This window comes from Gasterosteus aculeatus, chromosome 18 (genome assembly GCF_964276395.1).
Source record: "Gasterosteus aculeatus chromosome 18, fGasAcu3.hap1.1, whole genome shotgun sequence".
NCBI classification, from domain to species: domain Eukaryota; kingdom Metazoa; phylum Chordata; class Actinopteri; order Perciformes; family Gasterosteidae; genus Gasterosteus; species Gasterosteus aculeatus.
This window is the reverse complement of record NC_135706.1, coordinates 8,928,735-8,945,127: the sequence shown is the minus strand read 5'-3', so window position 1 is coordinate 8,945,127 and position 16,393 is coordinate 8,928,735. Positions and strand designations below refer to the sequence as shown.

At 43.3% G+C, this 16,393-nt stretch overlaps 1 protein-coding gene across 9 annotated transcripts in view; it reads left to right on the top strand.

Annotated features, from left to right (window-relative positions):
- syne1a (spectrin repeat containing, nuclear envelope 1a) overlaps window positions 1–16,393 on the top strand; it is a 115,025-nt gene that overhangs the window by 96,753 nt on the left and 1,879 nt on the right. For 3 of the 9 annotated variants that reach the window (XM_078093108.1, XM_078093110.1, XM_078093105.1), the window contains 24 exons: window positions 543–690; window positions 788–882; window positions 971–1,205; window positions 1,541–1,792; window positions 2,996–3,121; window positions 4,073–4,228; window positions 4,474–4,632; window positions 4,852–5,018; window positions 7,610–7,772; window positions 8,232–8,419; window positions 8,694–8,844; window positions 9,652–9,834; window positions 10,387–10,524; window positions 10,972–11,163; window positions 11,531–11,846; window positions 12,155–12,223; window positions 12,679–12,812; window positions 12,888–13,014; window positions 13,105–13,316; window positions 13,531–13,737; window positions 14,064–14,192; window positions 14,316–14,579; window positions 14,681–14,770; window positions 15,391–15,449. In XM_078093108.1, the coding sequence (XP_077949234.1) occupies window positions 543–690; window positions 788–882; window positions 971–1,205; window positions 1,541–1,792; window positions 2,996–3,121; window positions 4,073–4,228; window positions 4,474–4,632; window positions 4,852–5,018; window positions 7,610–7,772; window positions 8,232–8,419; window positions 8,694–8,844; window positions 9,652–9,834; window positions 10,387–10,524; window positions 10,972–11,163; window positions 11,531–11,846; window positions 12,155–12,223; window positions 12,679–12,812; window positions 12,888–13,014; window positions 13,105–13,316; window positions 13,531–13,737; window positions 14,064–14,192; window positions 14,316–14,579; window positions 14,681–14,770; window positions 15,391–15,449 (3,960 nt within the window). The remainder of the gene's footprint in view (window positions 1–542; window positions 691–787; window positions 883–970; window positions 1,206–1,540; window positions 1,793–2,995; window positions 3,122–4,072; window positions 4,229–4,473; window positions 4,633–4,851; window positions 5,019–7,609; window positions 7,773–8,231; window positions 8,420–8,693; window positions 8,845–9,651; window positions 9,835–10,386; window positions 10,525–10,971; window positions 11,164–11,530; window positions 11,847–12,154; window positions 12,224–12,678; window positions 12,813–12,887; window positions 13,015–13,104; window positions 13,317–13,530; window positions 13,738–14,063; window positions 14,193–14,315; window positions 14,580–14,680; window positions 14,771–15,390; window positions 15,450–16,393) is intronic. The other 6 variants (XM_040159995.2, XM_078093106.1, XM_078093111.1 and 3 more) reach the window with 6 other exon arrangements.

Here is a 16,393-nt window from a genome sequence, read left to right as displayed (position 1 = left end):
TCTCTCTCCGTCTCTTTCAAAACCCTTTACAAAATATATGACACACTTTCCTCACACTCAAGTGGCCTCTCTGCTCCCAGTTTTCTCCTCTGCTCTTTTTTTATTTTTATTGTGCAACAACTCTGTCAAAATCTCCCAACCAATAAATGTGACGTGTAGTGTGACCAACAAAACAATCCTGCCTCTTTGTGGTTGCGTTCTCTTTACTCGTTAGAGCTTCCTGGACGGGCACTTACCCTTTATCTCGGCCTTTATTTTGTACTTCATGTTCACGTACCTGCACATCGCAGCTTTTTGACTGGTAATTTTTTCTTTAAAGAGCCAGGCCAAACATTACAATGAAATCAACAAGTCATGAATAAAAACAGATTCATTGTCTTTTTACCTTCTTATACATGTTAGATGCCAGTGAGTCTTTGAAGTTACATTTTCTTTTTGTATTGTAGACCTATACAAAGACACACCTTTTTAAAAAAGTGCAATTTGACACAAAACAACTCTTATATGTTAATATTGTTTATGTCCCCTCTATCCCTCTCCAGTAAACTGCAGGCAGTGTTGCTCCAGCAGCAGAGTTTCCTCCAGAAGTGTGAGGTGTGGATGGAGTTCCTGTCGCAGACCGAACGGAAGCTGGCTGTTGACATTTCAGGAAACTACCTCGATCTGGTGGAGCAGCAGAGGGAGCATGAGGTCAGAGAAACATCAAAGTACATGTAAATGCTCTCTGAAGGTAGTGTGTTATGTATTGTTGCTATATATATACATATTTATTTTGGTATGTGTGCAGTTGTTCCAGGCAGAGATGTTTAGCAGGCAACAGATTCTCTACTCAATCATCAATGATGGCCATCATATGTTGGAACAGGGACAAGTGGACGACAGGTAACAAGACACACAATCCTATATATATTTCATATATCCAGTTGTGTGGAGCATACATGCTTCTGTTTCTCTCTTGTGCCCATAACAGAGACGATTTCAGTGTGAAGCTGGCCTTGTTAAGCAATCAGTGGCAAGGTGTGGTGAGACGGGCCCAGCAACGAAGGGGCATTATTGATAGTCTGGTCCGCCAGTGGCAGAACTACCGGGAGATGGCAGAGAAGCTGCTACAATGGCTCCAAGAAGTGACTTCTGATACGGATGAACATCAGCCAGGGGAACCAGTCGCCTTGCAGCAGGCCAGAAACCTGTTGGATCAGATTCAGGTGAGTCTCTCAATTATCACCTTTTGTCACATTTCTAATGTTCTCTGAAAGGACATTTTGTGAAACATTTTCTTTTTATCTGCAAGTCCCAATTGAACATAATTTTGAGTACATTTCTGGTGGATGAGATGATGGATTCAGTCATTCCCGCTTTGCCCCAAACTAGTTATTTTGCCTGAAAGCTTATCCTAAAGGTTTTCATTATTTATGAGGCCACTGGACTTTAAAATAATTTGAATTATGCAGATCTTTAATTTAAGAAACACTTCGTCAATTACACTTAACACTAAATTGTCCTCTGACTAACAAACCCTCACCTCATCCCCAAACCTTAGACTCCCTTAGTTAACCTGTCCCCTCTCTGCCCACTGTCCCTGTCTCTGCTCCTTCAGCTGAGGGAGCGAGTGCTGCACAGGCAGCAGGGAGGCTACATCCTGACGGTGGAGGCCGGCAGGAGCCTGCTGTTGTCGGCCGATGACAGGACCGAGTCCACCCTGCAGACGGAGTTGATGGAGATTCAGGACAGGTGGAGACACGCCCACCACCGCCTGGACAAGCGGAGGAGGGAGCTGCACGGCTTGCTCAAGGTAAGTCAAAGACTACAGCTGGAATTGGGTTTTTATATTATTTCTTTTGCTCTCTTGGGTCTTTTCTTGTCTAAAACAAGACAAAAAAACGTCTTAATTTTATTAAGATATTTTTCTGTCTCGCCTCTTTCCACTTTTTCCATTTTATGCTTCGGTTCCTACACACATTGGCATGGAAAATTGGGAGAGTTTGTTTATTTTTCCATTATACAAGAGATTACTGAGTACTCTTATTATAGGACATCCTGTACTAGGTTTGTGAGGCCTCATTTGAGCAAAGTCTGTGTTGAAGTCAAAAGCTGTGCCTCTACTGTGCTGCAGAGTGAAGGGTGCCGAAGGGCATCTGAGCCCTTAATGAGTCCGCTCGGTTGTACATTCAGGACACTGAAACCAGGTCATCACATGAATTATGCAACGCTGCATCTTAACTCCCGAGAAGACGTGAAGGACGGAGGAGGAAGGAGCACACTCACTTCTTTTGCCAGATAAATAGCATCTGCACACAAAGTAGCACAACATGGCACAAAGATGATTGTCAGGCCAGGACACGCATGCAGCTAAGCAGAAAAACGCATGCAGATTGGGGACACGGCACAGGGAGCTGTAATCATTTTGTGCTTTGCGAGGTAGATTTGTCAGGCTGTGATAGCGCACAGTTGTTGTTGTTTTGAATGGAACAGAGGGACGCACTATAAAAGATTGTCCCCTTTCTTCCTCTGGATCTTATTCCCCTACAATCTCAGTTACTGTCTCTCTGTCTCTTGGGTTTACATTTAGAGAGCAGCTTCTGAAGGTAATTTTGTTCTTTCCTGGCTGCTCTTTTGCCATGACTTGTGCTTCAATTATGTTACCAATGCATTTATTTCCAAATATTACCGTTTTTTCTGAATAGGAACATTATCCAGACTCTAAAAATAGATTTAATCTGCACTTTTTGGAGCAGAAGCGCTTTATAGCGCTGTCTCTTCTTGTCTGTTGGATTTTTGCTGAATCACTCGTTCCATGGGGCTGCTTATGAGGTTCAGGCTCAGTGAACTGAATAAGGCATACTAGTTGATATGACCTGACTTAAATACTGCGCTGGTGTGTGTGTGTGTGTGTGTATTCTGCAGCTGCAGACACGCAATCTGTGTGTAGGCATGTTCCTTTTTTTTTCTGTGTGTTTTGTGACCTAATTCTTACTGTGTGTTTGTGTGTGTTTAGAACTGGGAGCGATGTGACAAGGGCATAAATGCTTCACTGGAGAAGTTGAGGGCCTTTAAGAGGAAGCTGTCTGTGCCGCTGCCTGACCACCACGAGGAGCTGCACTCAGAGCAAATCCGATGCAAGGTGAGAAGCATATGATACACACATATTTAAACTGTGTTTTCATCATGGTTTATGTTTTGCAGATGTACATTCATATTCTCTTTCTGTCATACATTCACTCACCTTTGCCCTTTTAGTCTGGTTATGAGGAAAAATATATGAAAAATATCAATCTTTCTGCTGCTGTTTTACGGTTTGTCCTATTAGACTGTTGGTATAAACATTGTTTCAATCATTTTGAATATGTATTCCATTTTATTGAATTTTAATTTTTGCGTGAAAATTCACATTATGATAATTCGCAGTTGGTTCTTAACCACTGTGTGCAGTCGGGTTTCATGCATGACTCGTCCAGAGCTCCTGAGGGAGGAGGAGGCCTGTGAGAATAGCTACACACAGTTAGCATCAGCTCAAAAAGAAGAGGGGGTGGGGAGAGAGAGAGAGAGAGAGGGAGGGTGCGTGCGCATGAGAGTGTGAGAGAAAGACAGACAGAGAGAGAGAGCATCCCTGCTTGCAGTGGGGGTATATTTCTCTATGTGTGTGTGCTTCCGTCTGTGCCTATTGCATAATGGAGACGTTCTCCAGGTCAACGAACGATTACACCGCCGCAAAACCGTCACAATGACGGACGAGGAGGCGATAGAAGGTTTGATGCGTCTGTTACCTTATCTTGCCTTTAACCTTCAATGCAACTGTTTTGTATTCATATTCGAATGTAACTTGTTACTCTTATTTATTTCTTTTTCAGGAAATGTAAATTATTGCATTTTGAACAAATACTCTTATCTTTCTTGGCATTTTTTGCTGTTCTGTCTATTGTCAGTTTAATGTTTTGTTGTCTCCACGTCCATTTGAGGCTGCAGCAGCTGCACTTGAGCCTCATTAGACTTTTGGGATAGCGGGCTTCACATTTAAGGGAATGGGTCACTCTGTGTTTTGTAAATCATTTCTTTTCATGTCATCTGAATGCAGGAGTTGGAGAGCAGTGTGGAGGGCTGGACCGATGACATCACTTCCTTGTTCCTGCTGAGGGAGTCCTTGGAGGGCGTGGTCAGTGCCGATGACATCACAGTCCTTCGGGAACGCCTCCAGCTACTACAGCGTCAGTGGGGGGAGGTCTGCCACCAGGTATATTGTCACGGTACACCTTATGATACTTTATCTGGGGGGGTTTTGAAAGGCTGGCGGTATTTTGATTTTTTTTTTTTTATATTTCACTAGTCTCAATTATCTGTATTAAAATGATTTATTTGAGTTTGTCTTCCAACAATACTGACCCTTCCATCGTTATCTTATTTTTACAATGATCCCTTTCCACTTATTTTCTCACATGTCCTCCCTTCCCCACTCTGTCCTCCCCTGTGTCCCCCTAGCTTTCGCTGCGTAGGCAGCAGGTGAGCGAGAAGTTGAATGAATGGGCAGTGTTCAATGAGAAAAACAAGGAGCTGTGTGAATGGCTCACACAGATGGAGAGCAAGGTCTCTCAGAATGGAGACATCAGCATTGAAGAGATGATCGAAAAGCTGCGCAAGGTGATTTACACACAAAAATAATATTTCAATGAAGTTTTATGCAGTCATAATATGTTTATATTTTTTTAGTGAATTGGTGTAAACGACGCTACTCTGCCTTTAGCTACTAATAGTAGTAGTCTCATCTGCAGTGCTAATACACAGTTGCATGAACACACAAGCACTGTACCCCACACTCCCGCCTCCTGGTGGTTAACCTACCTAATGCCTCTCTACCAGGACTACCAAGAGGAGATCGGTGAAGCTCAGGAAAACAAGCAGCAGCTGCAGATTATGGGCGCACGCCTGGCCGGGTCCAGCCAAGAGAGCAAGGCAGCTGAGATCCAACACAAACTCGGCAAGGTCAGCGAGCGTTGGCAACACCTACTGGACCTCATTGCCGCCAGGTGGGTGTACAAGACTCGGAAGAGCAGCTTCAGAGCGCTGTTTGTTAGTAGAGTTTTAGTAGCTAATGGGGACTGGAGATTGAGGCAAATTATTAGCATGAGTCCTAAAGTGAACCAGGAATACGGTTCAAACTACTTGTGGTCTTTAATGATTCATTGATAATATCCACTGCATCGACACAATTAACATTTAAAAAGTTTGTAGGCAGGTTTATTTACCCTCCCTCTGGTTCTGGAATGCAGAAACTAGAGTCCTCAGAGTAAAGTTTCGATGAAAAGAGAGGTAATTTAGTCACAAGGCTTACTCTTCATAATTCAGATGCTGTGCTTCTGCACTCCTCCAAGTAGAGAAGAGATTTTTTTAATCAGTCCTTGTTTGGTTTCCATGACGTTCTTCATGACACGTGTGGAAGAATACATTTTACCACAATGCTGCTGAGGCATTTTCTGAGTTCCTTTGTGGTGTCAGTGGGGTTTTTACTTAGTGAAGCTGTAGACTAAGCAGAGAGAGAGAGGTCACATTCCTCATCTCAGCTCAGCTCATTCCTTATTTCTTCATCCGACTTTTTGAACCTTACCAGAGTTGCAATTTTAGAGCAGTTGGCAACATGGTGTTTGCGACGAGTCAATTAAATATTGAATATAATTGAGAATATGAAAAGCAAGAACTCCTTTCTGTGTGCTGTGATTAGAAACTCTCATGACCCCAAACATTTGACTCAAACTGCCCTAGCTGCCCCACCCCCACAGCAGTCTTCCGGCTGTTGTCCTCCGGGACTGCAATGGATGAAGGAATAAAGGGGAAGACTGGGTCTGACCTCATGCAAACAGCTGTACTCTCTTTGTCTTTTATATACGTCCTCTTCTTAAACACAACAGGACAGGCCGTCTGTAGCTGCTTTCTAATGTACTGTGTTTCCGTGCAACGACGTTTTGATAGCGTCTGGATGTTTCTATTTTTCCAAAAAAACAAGGATCTTTTAATTCTTGAGCTGATTGGTTTTTACCGCACATCGTTTCTTCTCGATGTGAACTATCCATAGCGGTTTGCTGATTTGCACGCAGCGTCCAGCCTCCGCTTCTGTTCACCATCCCATTTGTGTGTATCTAGTGTACGATACTCAGACACAGGCCAGCTTTGTGGCACATGCCTCTGACTGTAAGGCTCTATTTAGAAACAGCAGCACTTGTCACTCTAAAGGCACCCACACACGCACACACACACACACACACACACACACACATGACTCTTGGTGTTCTCTTTTTTTAAACCTCGGAGAGTAACTGTTGAGTAGTCACAGTTGTGCTACCCAACCACTACCTGCTTGCCCTCCCCCTCTGCACAGAGTTTAGAGAAAGTCCCATGTGGAGCACACAGTCAAGAGAGAAGCGTGTTTGGATCAACATCGCTACGCTCCCTGACAGTCTTTGAGACCTCGGCACCCCCATGGTTTTGGATTTAGGGACGGATAATATGGCGGGATGCCCGAGTGAGGATCTGCCAATTTGTGACTGCGATGTCAACAGGCAGGACAAACTTTTTTAAGACTTTAACTTACACAACTAGAGTCTACAGCCTCGAAATAGCTCCATGTGCTTCCAACGTGCAAAGCTTATTCTTCTCATTCTCTTTAAATATCCAGCTACTGCTGTGTATAATAATCTTTTTAAAGGATTATTTATTATGAGTGCTACAGCATCCAGATATGTTTTTAGTATGTTTCTGCTCTACATTATACAGATTAATCTTCTTCCTGCAATGTTTATTTATTTTGTTTTTGGGAATCTGGTTTACATGGTGTTTAAAAATATTTAGTGGCAATGGCAGTAGATTATGTGTGATGCTATGCAATATAGCATCACACATATTGCTATGCAATATATGCTATGCAGCATCACACATATTGCTATGCAATATAGCATCACACAGTGATGTAAACAAATCACTGTGTCCTACAGCACATTATGAGATTCCTCAACGCTGGTTCAGGGATTTTGGGAATGTGGTTTGCAGCTGATGGCATGTAGCACGTACTGCCACATCACATTAGAACGTTAGAGCTGCAGTGCGAGTAGAGTAGCCCTGCTACATGTGTCTACTCTTTCCAGATGTTTATGTCATAAATATATCACCAACTCCTTCACTCCAATTAGCAAATACATGACAAATGGTGCCCAGTTCTTATGTAGAGGCAAGGAAAGATTCATTCCTTTCAACATGATCATCTGTGCAGATCAGAAATACTCCTCCTCACACTCATATTTTTCTGCTGCTCTATTTTGCTGACCGTGGCACACATACAAATGTTTTCAGTAACTATCTCAGATGAACATTTTTCCTGTATTGCATTTTTTGGGTTACATTTTGACAGCTTTACAAAAATAACTTGGAAGACATCTTTCCATCATACTTTCATGCATTTAGAAATCAGTATATTTTCTAATATTGCTTTATTTGATGCAGCAATCAGTGATTTATATGTATGTTTTTATGATTTCCTGAAGCCTTGCGTTATTATGTGGCATGCCTCTGTGTTTGCACTTCCCATCATTTGACTCTGACTCGCTCTCTGAATCCGTTTGTCTACCAGGGTAAAGAAGTTGAGGGAGACCCTTGTGGCGGTGCAGCAGTTAGACAAAAACATGAGCAGCCTGCGTTCATGGCTGGCTCACATTGAGACGGAGCTTTCCAGGCCCATCGTCTACGACACCTGTGACGACCAGGAGATTCAGAGGAAACTCAACCAGCAGCAGGCGAGTGGGACATCACACACATTCAGGAGCAATAGAAATTACATCACGTCTTGCAGGCATGCTACAAACTGTAGAAACTAAATAACAGCAGGACATTATGACTCAAACTACGTTGGTGGAAAAGGTGTAGCATTGAATCACAGGAGGAAATCAAAGCGTGACTCGTGCATATATCTCTGGGTGGCTGATTAAAGCTCGCCTTCAGCCGGTACCCTTACTGACATGCATCTCTAATGCAAACTGGATTCTGAGACGCTACTGACCTCCATCCTCTCCACAGTCGCAAAGTTAGCTCACACATGCATTTACTGTGCTTATTGTGGCTGATTGTGCTCCTTTTTTTACACCAAAACCATAAAGAAGGACAAAAAAGCAGCATTTAACCTAATTTATTGGAATGCTAAAGACCACACATGCTAGTACTGAAAAAATCATTTTTTTATTCTGTCTGACTTGCAGGAGCTGCAGAGGGACATAGAGAAACACAGCACGGGAGTGGCGTCAGTGTTGAACCTGTGTGAAGTCCTGCTCCACGACTGCGACGCCTGCTCCACAGAGACCGAGTGTGACTCCATCCAGCAGGCCACCAGAGGACTGGACAGACGCTGGAGGAACATCTGTGCCATGTCCATGGAGAGGAGGCTCAAGTTAGTGCCTCTATGACGAATGCAAATTTTCAATATCTGCATTACAATGCACGCACTCGTGCAATCTTTTTTTCAAAGTTGCAAAGGTCCATTCAATCTTTGTTTTGAATAGGTAATTCAGCATTTAGATGTATGACAATATTTCAACATGTACTAGATACCAACCAGAGTCACTCCCTTCTGTAGTATACTATACCATTGTTGATTATGCTACTACTAATTATGCTATTATATTTTAGAAATTTGACATTACCGAGTAAATGTGTCCGTGCAGGATCGAGGAGACGTGGAGGTTGTGGCAGAGGTTTCTGGATGATTACTTCAGATTTGAAGATTGGCTGAAGACGTCAGAAAGAACCGCAGCTCTGCCAAACTCCGCTGGAGTTCTGTATACTGTCGCTAAAGAGGAGCTGAAAAAGTTTGAGGTTTGTCCATTTCACTCTTGTGATCAGAGTGTCTTGTAAATAAAAGTTTGCACGTATAAAAAAGCTGGATTGGAAGCTTGCTTTAAATGTTGTGTTTTTTTATTCCTGCGTGCTTTACTTTTTTTAAAGTTTCCTGTCAGACATTTACATTCCTCCATGTGAGCAGTAGATCACAGGAAAAAGAGAGAAGAGTGTCATGTTGCTCAAACTCGTCTGCACTGGTCTGATCAGCTGCTGCAGTCAATCTCTGTGCACGTGCACATTCCTGCTGCATGGCCTTTACCACCATTTAGATCTGCACAGTTGGTGCCCGAATGGAAAGTTGAATTTGGTTACAGATTTATATTTCAAATATTTAACAAACTTTTAATAATTATTTCACTGTTTTTTTGTTAATATATTATATTTTTATCAGTTTTTTAATTTAATTTCTTTCCAACTGCAGAATAGAAAACATTTTCACATTTTGGAGCCATCTGTAGTTCTTGTTTATATGTTGTATTCTTTGTGCATGTACATACATTTTTTTAAAGTAATATATTGTGTTAGTGTGTTTTCATGAATCAGGAATCAGGATCAGGAATCAGGAAACATTTATTGCCAAAATATGTCAGACATACAAGGAATTTGTCTTGGCGGTTGGTGCGTGACAGTAGACAGTGTAACAATAGACAACAAGACAGCAGTGCACAAGTAATAAAATAAAGTAAAAAACAAATTTCAAATGTGTGTCAGACGTTTAATGAGTCCGTGTTTGGATACATGTACATACTTTCATTTCTTTCATTCATTCTTTCATTTTTGCAGGCCTTTCAGCGTCAGGTCCAGGAGTGCCTCACCCAGCTGGAGCTCATTAACAAACAGTACCGTCGCCTGGCCCGGGAGAACCGCACAGACTCGTCCTGCCGACTCAGGGAAATGGTGCATGATGGAAACAGGCGATGGGATAACCTGCAGAGAAGGGTGACCGCTATCTTACGCAGACTCAAGGTAACATTTGTTTTAGTTTGTTGGCTCAATGACTGGCGCTTGCAAGAGTTACTGATGCAACTTTGGTTCTAGCATAACAGCTCGTCATTAGCTCTGTAAACCCTTTCTAGTGTCATCTGTCCACATGCAAAATCAATGAACTGTGTCCATATCCAATAATGTACTTAATCAGTCACTTTTTGGACCACCAATCTAACTAAGTTAGAATAATAAGGAATCAGGAAACATTTATTGCCAAAATATGTCAAACATACAAGGAATTTGTCTTGGCGGTTGGTGCGTGACAGTAGACACAAAACACACAATAGACAACAAGACCGCAGTGCACAATTAATAAAATACAATAAAAATAAAATGAATGCAATGCTAATGCAATGGGTTAGTATAAAATAAGAGAAAGTTAAAAATGTAAAATATTAAAAATAAAGTGCACTATCGAACAAGTGACATAGTGACGACATAGTGACGAGTGACGACAAAGTAACGAATGAAAAATTACAGTTAAAGAGAAGCAATACATGTATTTGTTTGTTTCTCTCTCTTTATATTCAGCATTTCATCAGCCAGAGGGAGGAGTTTGAAACTGCACGAGACAATATGCTGGTGTGGCTGACTGAGATGGACCTCCAACTGACCAACATAGAGCACTTCTCTGAGTGTGACGTACAGGCCAAGATAAAACAGCTCAGGGTAAGGCAGAATTATAGTCTGCAGAGGATGCAACACGCCAACATGATACATAACACAACCACTGCAAGAACAGTGTCTCCACAAATGAGTACAGAATGTATAAGAATATATGCGCTGATTGTTGTACTTTCCATAGTATTATATACTATCTGCTACAGTATAGAGGAACCACATTTATTATTGATTTATTATTTTCTAAAGATGAGAGGAAAATTGATTAAAATCAGGTAAATTATAATGATTTAAGTGGGGAAATGTAGTATACTAAGATTATTATTATTAGACGTAGTCAGATAAGTGCATTTTAAAAACATTTGTTGTGTTCCTGTGGTGAAACCAATATTTGGTTAATCTATTATTAAAGAAAATTACCAAGTATTTGCTAAAGTAGTACTAAAGTAATAGTACGCAGTTTTCTGACCTCTGCAATGTACATGTGCTGCTCAGGCTTTCCAGCAAGAGATCTATCTGAACACGGGGACGATCGATCTGGTGTTCAGACAGGGGGAAGCTCTGATTAAAAAGAGTGAACCTCTGGACGCGGCCGTCATCGAGGAAGAGCTGGAGGAGCTGCAGAGATACTGTCAGGAGGTTTTTGGACGAATCGACAGATACTACAAGAAACTCACTCGACTGCCTGTGAGTAAAGATAAACACAGGACTCAAGTACTTGTTGTAATCCCACAATATAACATTCCCCTCTGGTTGAAATGCACGTAGCCTTCTGATAAGTTAATAAGAGTGATGCATGTTTAAGTGTTCACTCCATTAGCAAGTATGTTGAGAACACCACAGTTCAGACTCATGTAACATTTTTATGTAAACACACACACACACACACACACACACACACACACTGACGTCAGTGTGCACGCTCACATTTCTAAGTGACTTTAAATAACATTTAAAGTGGCTCACTCTATTTTCTGTTTGTTAGAGTGTTTAATTTTCTCCCTCGCATTTTCGTGCACCTCCCATCACCTACCAATGGTTCCCTGTCTCCCAGCTGGCCGACGACGAGCTCGATGGTTCGGACAGAGAGCTGGACATGGAAGAAGGCGGCGAGCTCTCCGAGCTGCAGTGGGGTGACTCTTCTCTGCCCCGGACGTCCAGCCGCCCGGCCTCCGGCACGACCGCCCTTATCCGGGCGGATCGCTCGGGACGGGACACGCCGGCCAGCGTGGACTCCATCCCGTTGGAGTGGGACCACGACTACGACCTGAGCAGAGGTCTGGACAGCCCCGGGGGACGAGGCGGGGAAAGGAGCCGAGCGCAAGAGGAGGAAGATGAGTATCTGAGGACGGCTGCCGCAGTGCTGTCAGGTTGGTGAAATCAAATAGATTTTTATGTACGAGTACATACAAGCAATTTGAATCAAATATGAATATATTGTTTATATTTATCCCAACATTCATATGGTGTTAAAATTAACATATGTTATCCATGTTATGGATGTGTTTTGAGGGAGTCTTCAAATAAGGTCCAGTAGTTTCTGAGGCTCTGGCGGCAGTCAATCTCCATGGCCCACCTTTTTTAATTTATCCTAAAGACGTTTGTAGATTACCAGCGATATGTCATTCAATCATAGCCACATTTGTAAGTAGTGTATGTTGTATGCCTCTTTTCCCAGATGTAGTTATCCCAGAGAGCCCAGAGGCCTATATAAAACTGACTGAGGACACATTGAAATCGTCCTCCGGTAGGAAGCAGCAGCCCCCTGGTTCCGATAAGGAATGCCACAGCATGACAAATGAGAGCATGCCATGAACATCCGCTAAAACACTGCTTTCTTTATTCTTTATTTTTCGTCACCGCACAAGAAGGCATCGTTCCGGTTGCATGTCCCATCATCCGGATGAACGTTGGCATGTTTGAAGTGCACAACGTTGTTGCATGCTGATGTCCGGGTCACTAAATGCTAATCTAAACCATCGCATCCTTAATAGTGCGCCTGTTTTTTGGGTGTATCTAATATCGTTATTAATACGACAATAACCTGACATCTGTGTTTTTTGTTGTTGTTATTTTGCATTTCAGACTAATGCATGCCGTCACAGAATCAGCCTCCGCACCAAAACAGCATGCTAATGAAAAGACTTTGAAACATCTCCCCTTAACATCTTACTTTTCTCGACCTTGTTGTGGCCTCTGCAGGTGAGTCGGGCCAGCTGGAGGCCAGTCTCAGGCAGCTGGATCAGGCTCTGGATGCGGGGCGGTACCACCTCCAGCAGAGGGAGTCCACCGTCAACAGCTCAAGCCCCGACGTCGACTCCACGTACATGGGCTACGTGAGTCACGGCACATGGGGTTGTACTAACTTTTATTACAAGCCAAAATGTTTATCATTAACATCATCCCTCCAGATGCGTCTGATGGGAGAGTGCCGAGGCAGTATAGATGCCGTCAAGAGGGCGGAGGGAGAGCTGACTGAAGACGAGGACGACATGCCAGGACTCACCAACCCCACCAGCACAGACGGTCAAAGCGCAGGTCAGTTACACCCATTTCCCGATGGATTACCCTCCCTCCTATAAACGCCGTGTGAGCCAAGTTCCATTCGCGCCGTCTGTGGTCCTTCAGGTGTGATCAAGCGCTGGGAGCTGATCCAGGCTCAGACTCTGAGTGACAAGCACAGGCACAAGCAGAACCTGCAGCAGTGGCAGCAGCTGATGTCCGATCTGCGGACCATGTGGGGCTGGCTGGGTCAGTCTGAGGCTGAACTCAACCAGCTGCGAGGGCTCCAGCTCAGCACCGACATACACACCATCCAGCAGAGGATCAAGAAGCTCAAGGTTCGTTTCCTCGCTGTGCGTTTCAGTTGCTGCATCGGAGCAGCAGGAGTTTCTCCGACACGGTTTAACTGGATAGTACTTTAAATGTTGTAGTTTCAACTGTTGGCCATGTTTCCTCAGCCTACTCTGTCTTTTCCTGATTCGGCTTTGCGGTCAATAATCTACCGCATGCAGACGCTGTTTTGACTACTTTCCCCTTCGATACAATCCTCAGGAGCTGCTGAAAGGGGTCGATGCCCACAAGTCAGAGGTCCTGTCCATCAATCTGAGCAGTGCTGAGTTCTTCCAATCAGAGCCTGACTCCGAGGAGGCGTGGGAGCTGAGGGACAGGCTGAAAGAGATGAACACGCGCTGGGATCGACTGGGTTCCTCCCTGGAGCACTGGAGGGAGGAGCTACAGAGGGCGCTGATGCAGTGCCAGGTAACAAAAACAAAACATACACATTCCTGGAAAATAATCACTTTTTAATCCATTTTATTGGCAAAAATCTCTTTTTCAACTTTCCGGAATCTCTACATTTTGAATTTTGTGAAGGACCCTCAAAGCATTGAAAGGTTTTACACAAACAAAGACAATGTCTGGAGGCATAAACTTTAAGTCATCTCCTTGTATATTAATTTTTGAAACAAGAATGAAAAGACCGTTTAATTACTTTTTTCACTTTTTAATTACTCTATAAGAACAGGACTTTTTATGACATACTATACTAAGACTTTATGTCGTAACAACGCTAAAACACATTTCAGGAGTTCCATGAGATGAGCCACGGCCTGCTGCTGTGGCTGGAGAACATCGACCGCAGGAGAAACGAGGTGGTGCCGGTTCCCCCCAAACTGAGCCGTGACACATTGCGAGCTCATCACAAAACACTGACGGTATGTCTCTCTAGTACGAGGTCTGTGTAAAGCAGACTCGAAGCTCCTCAGTATGAATTACTATTATTATTGCTGACCACATTGCTGCTTCCTGCGTCTCTTTTGTTTCTTTTTTTTCTGCAGAAAATCCAGCAAGAGCTGCTGGACTCACAGCAGAAGGTATCGTCTCTTCAGGAGCTGTCAGCTCAGCTGCTGGTCAACACCAAACCCTCGACGCTGCTGCTGCAGTCGACGGGCTCGGAGCAGACGCGGGCTCAGGGCGGCGAGTGTCTGGAGGCCCGGGAGAAGGTGCACGTGATCCTGAACAGGCTGAGGCTGCTCCTGAGGGAGGTCAGCTCGGACCTCGAGGAGCTGGAGAGGAGACTGGAGACAAAGGACACGCGGCAGGTCGGAAAAAAAACGCCCGCCGAGTTGTTACTTGCTTACTAGCAGTTTTATTTAGATCAAAGCGCTGTAGTGACTGTCGCTGTTTGTGTTTATTTTTTCAGGATTGCTTAGCGTTGCCTGTCGGCAAGTCGGAAATCTGTGGATCAGCTGGTGCCGAGTCAGAGGTGACTGTCAAAAGTCGCAAGCGATCGGTAATGTTTCCCCTCGTAATGTTCCTCCCCTCACTAAAAATGACATCAAATTCAACTTACTCATTTATTCTAACTTAAGTACCACATATTATTTTTATGGATAGTTTAAATGTTTGTCCTTTTTTTTCGATTGCTGTACTGTAGTGTACCTGAGATTTTTTTTTTGCTGCCTCCCTCCCGACCCTCCCTTGTTTAGATGTTTTTGCTGCCCACATCATGTTGATCTGCCAAAAATGTACAAGAAAACCTGGCTTTTCTGTTCACATGATAAAACTGTTCTTTTAATAGCAATAGTTTAGGTCTCATTTTGGATTTCATAGATAAAGGAAATACAATTTTCTCTGTTTTCTAACGATTTAACTTTAACAGCTATGCATATTTAATTATGTCATTTTCTAAATGACTTAAACTAATTTAGTCTAGAGAAGCCAGATTTCTTGGATCTGAAAGTCAATCACCGTCATTGTTTACGTTGCTGCTCTTTTATTGTTGACGATTCCTCCTCTAGCGATGTTATGGCTCTTTATGTTTTTCTCTCATCTGAGGCTTTGTCTTCATTTGCCCTTGACTGAAACATTCTTTTCTTTCTTTTACACCTCCCTGCTCATTACGCGGTACAGCCTCGAGGCAAAAGTAGTCAGGCCCACCAAGGACACCCTAAGAGCGGCCCGCGCCACAGGTACCTCTCTCCTGGACTCTAGAAACGTGGGATGATGATGGAACCAAAGCTATGCCTAGAAACGCTATTTCTACTCATTCAATCCATGAGAAAAATCAATGAATCTCATTAAGCTGCGTCTTACCTGCTGTGAAAGACATTATTCGACCATTTTGATTTTTAGCTCCTTTGATTTGTTTTTGGGCTTTAACCCTGTGTTCCATGATGCTCCCTTATTCTAGAGACCATGTTGTCAGCTCTTAAACGAGTGGGGAATCGCTCCTCTTCTCCTTTAAATGTTTTACCTCACTGCTTCTCTTTGCCCTGCTGCTTCTTGAATGGCATCATGAAATATTGCTCCGTCATACTTTTTGCCTTTTGTCTCCGAGTGACTGACACTCTCCTCCACTAGATGTCGTTCTCTGAATCCCGCTGATCCCACAGCCCTTTTTGTGTTTCCTTCTCGTTTTATTGTCTTTATAATTAAAAGGAGGATATGATGCAATAACTCCTGCTCTTTTTCCTTTTACCTTAACTCCCACCTTGTTTCCTACGGTTCCTTTCCAGACATCTTAACTCACTCTGACTCTCTTCAGATTGTTCTGATCTAACTTATAACAACAACAAAAAATCAAGTCTTGCAATAAGTGTTTTTATAGTCCTTTTATATGAAATGCAAGTACTCTATTACCTGTGAACAGGCTTTTGGAGACAAAAATCCAGCAACGCATGAGGCAGTGCCATGAACTACATCTCTGAATGTGTAATGTTGCTCGTGTGCCTGCGGCACGAGGCCTAAATTGGAAGGCAGTAGTGTGAGGGATCCTCTACGAGGATGAGTTGGTGAGAACACGAGTTTTCGAGTCTTTGCTTTAACCGTGGAAATCTGCGCGGAGCCAGTTGGCGTTTCTCCTGCCCCTTTCTGGAACGCAACGTGGTGTTGACGTCTCGCACACTCTGCTCTA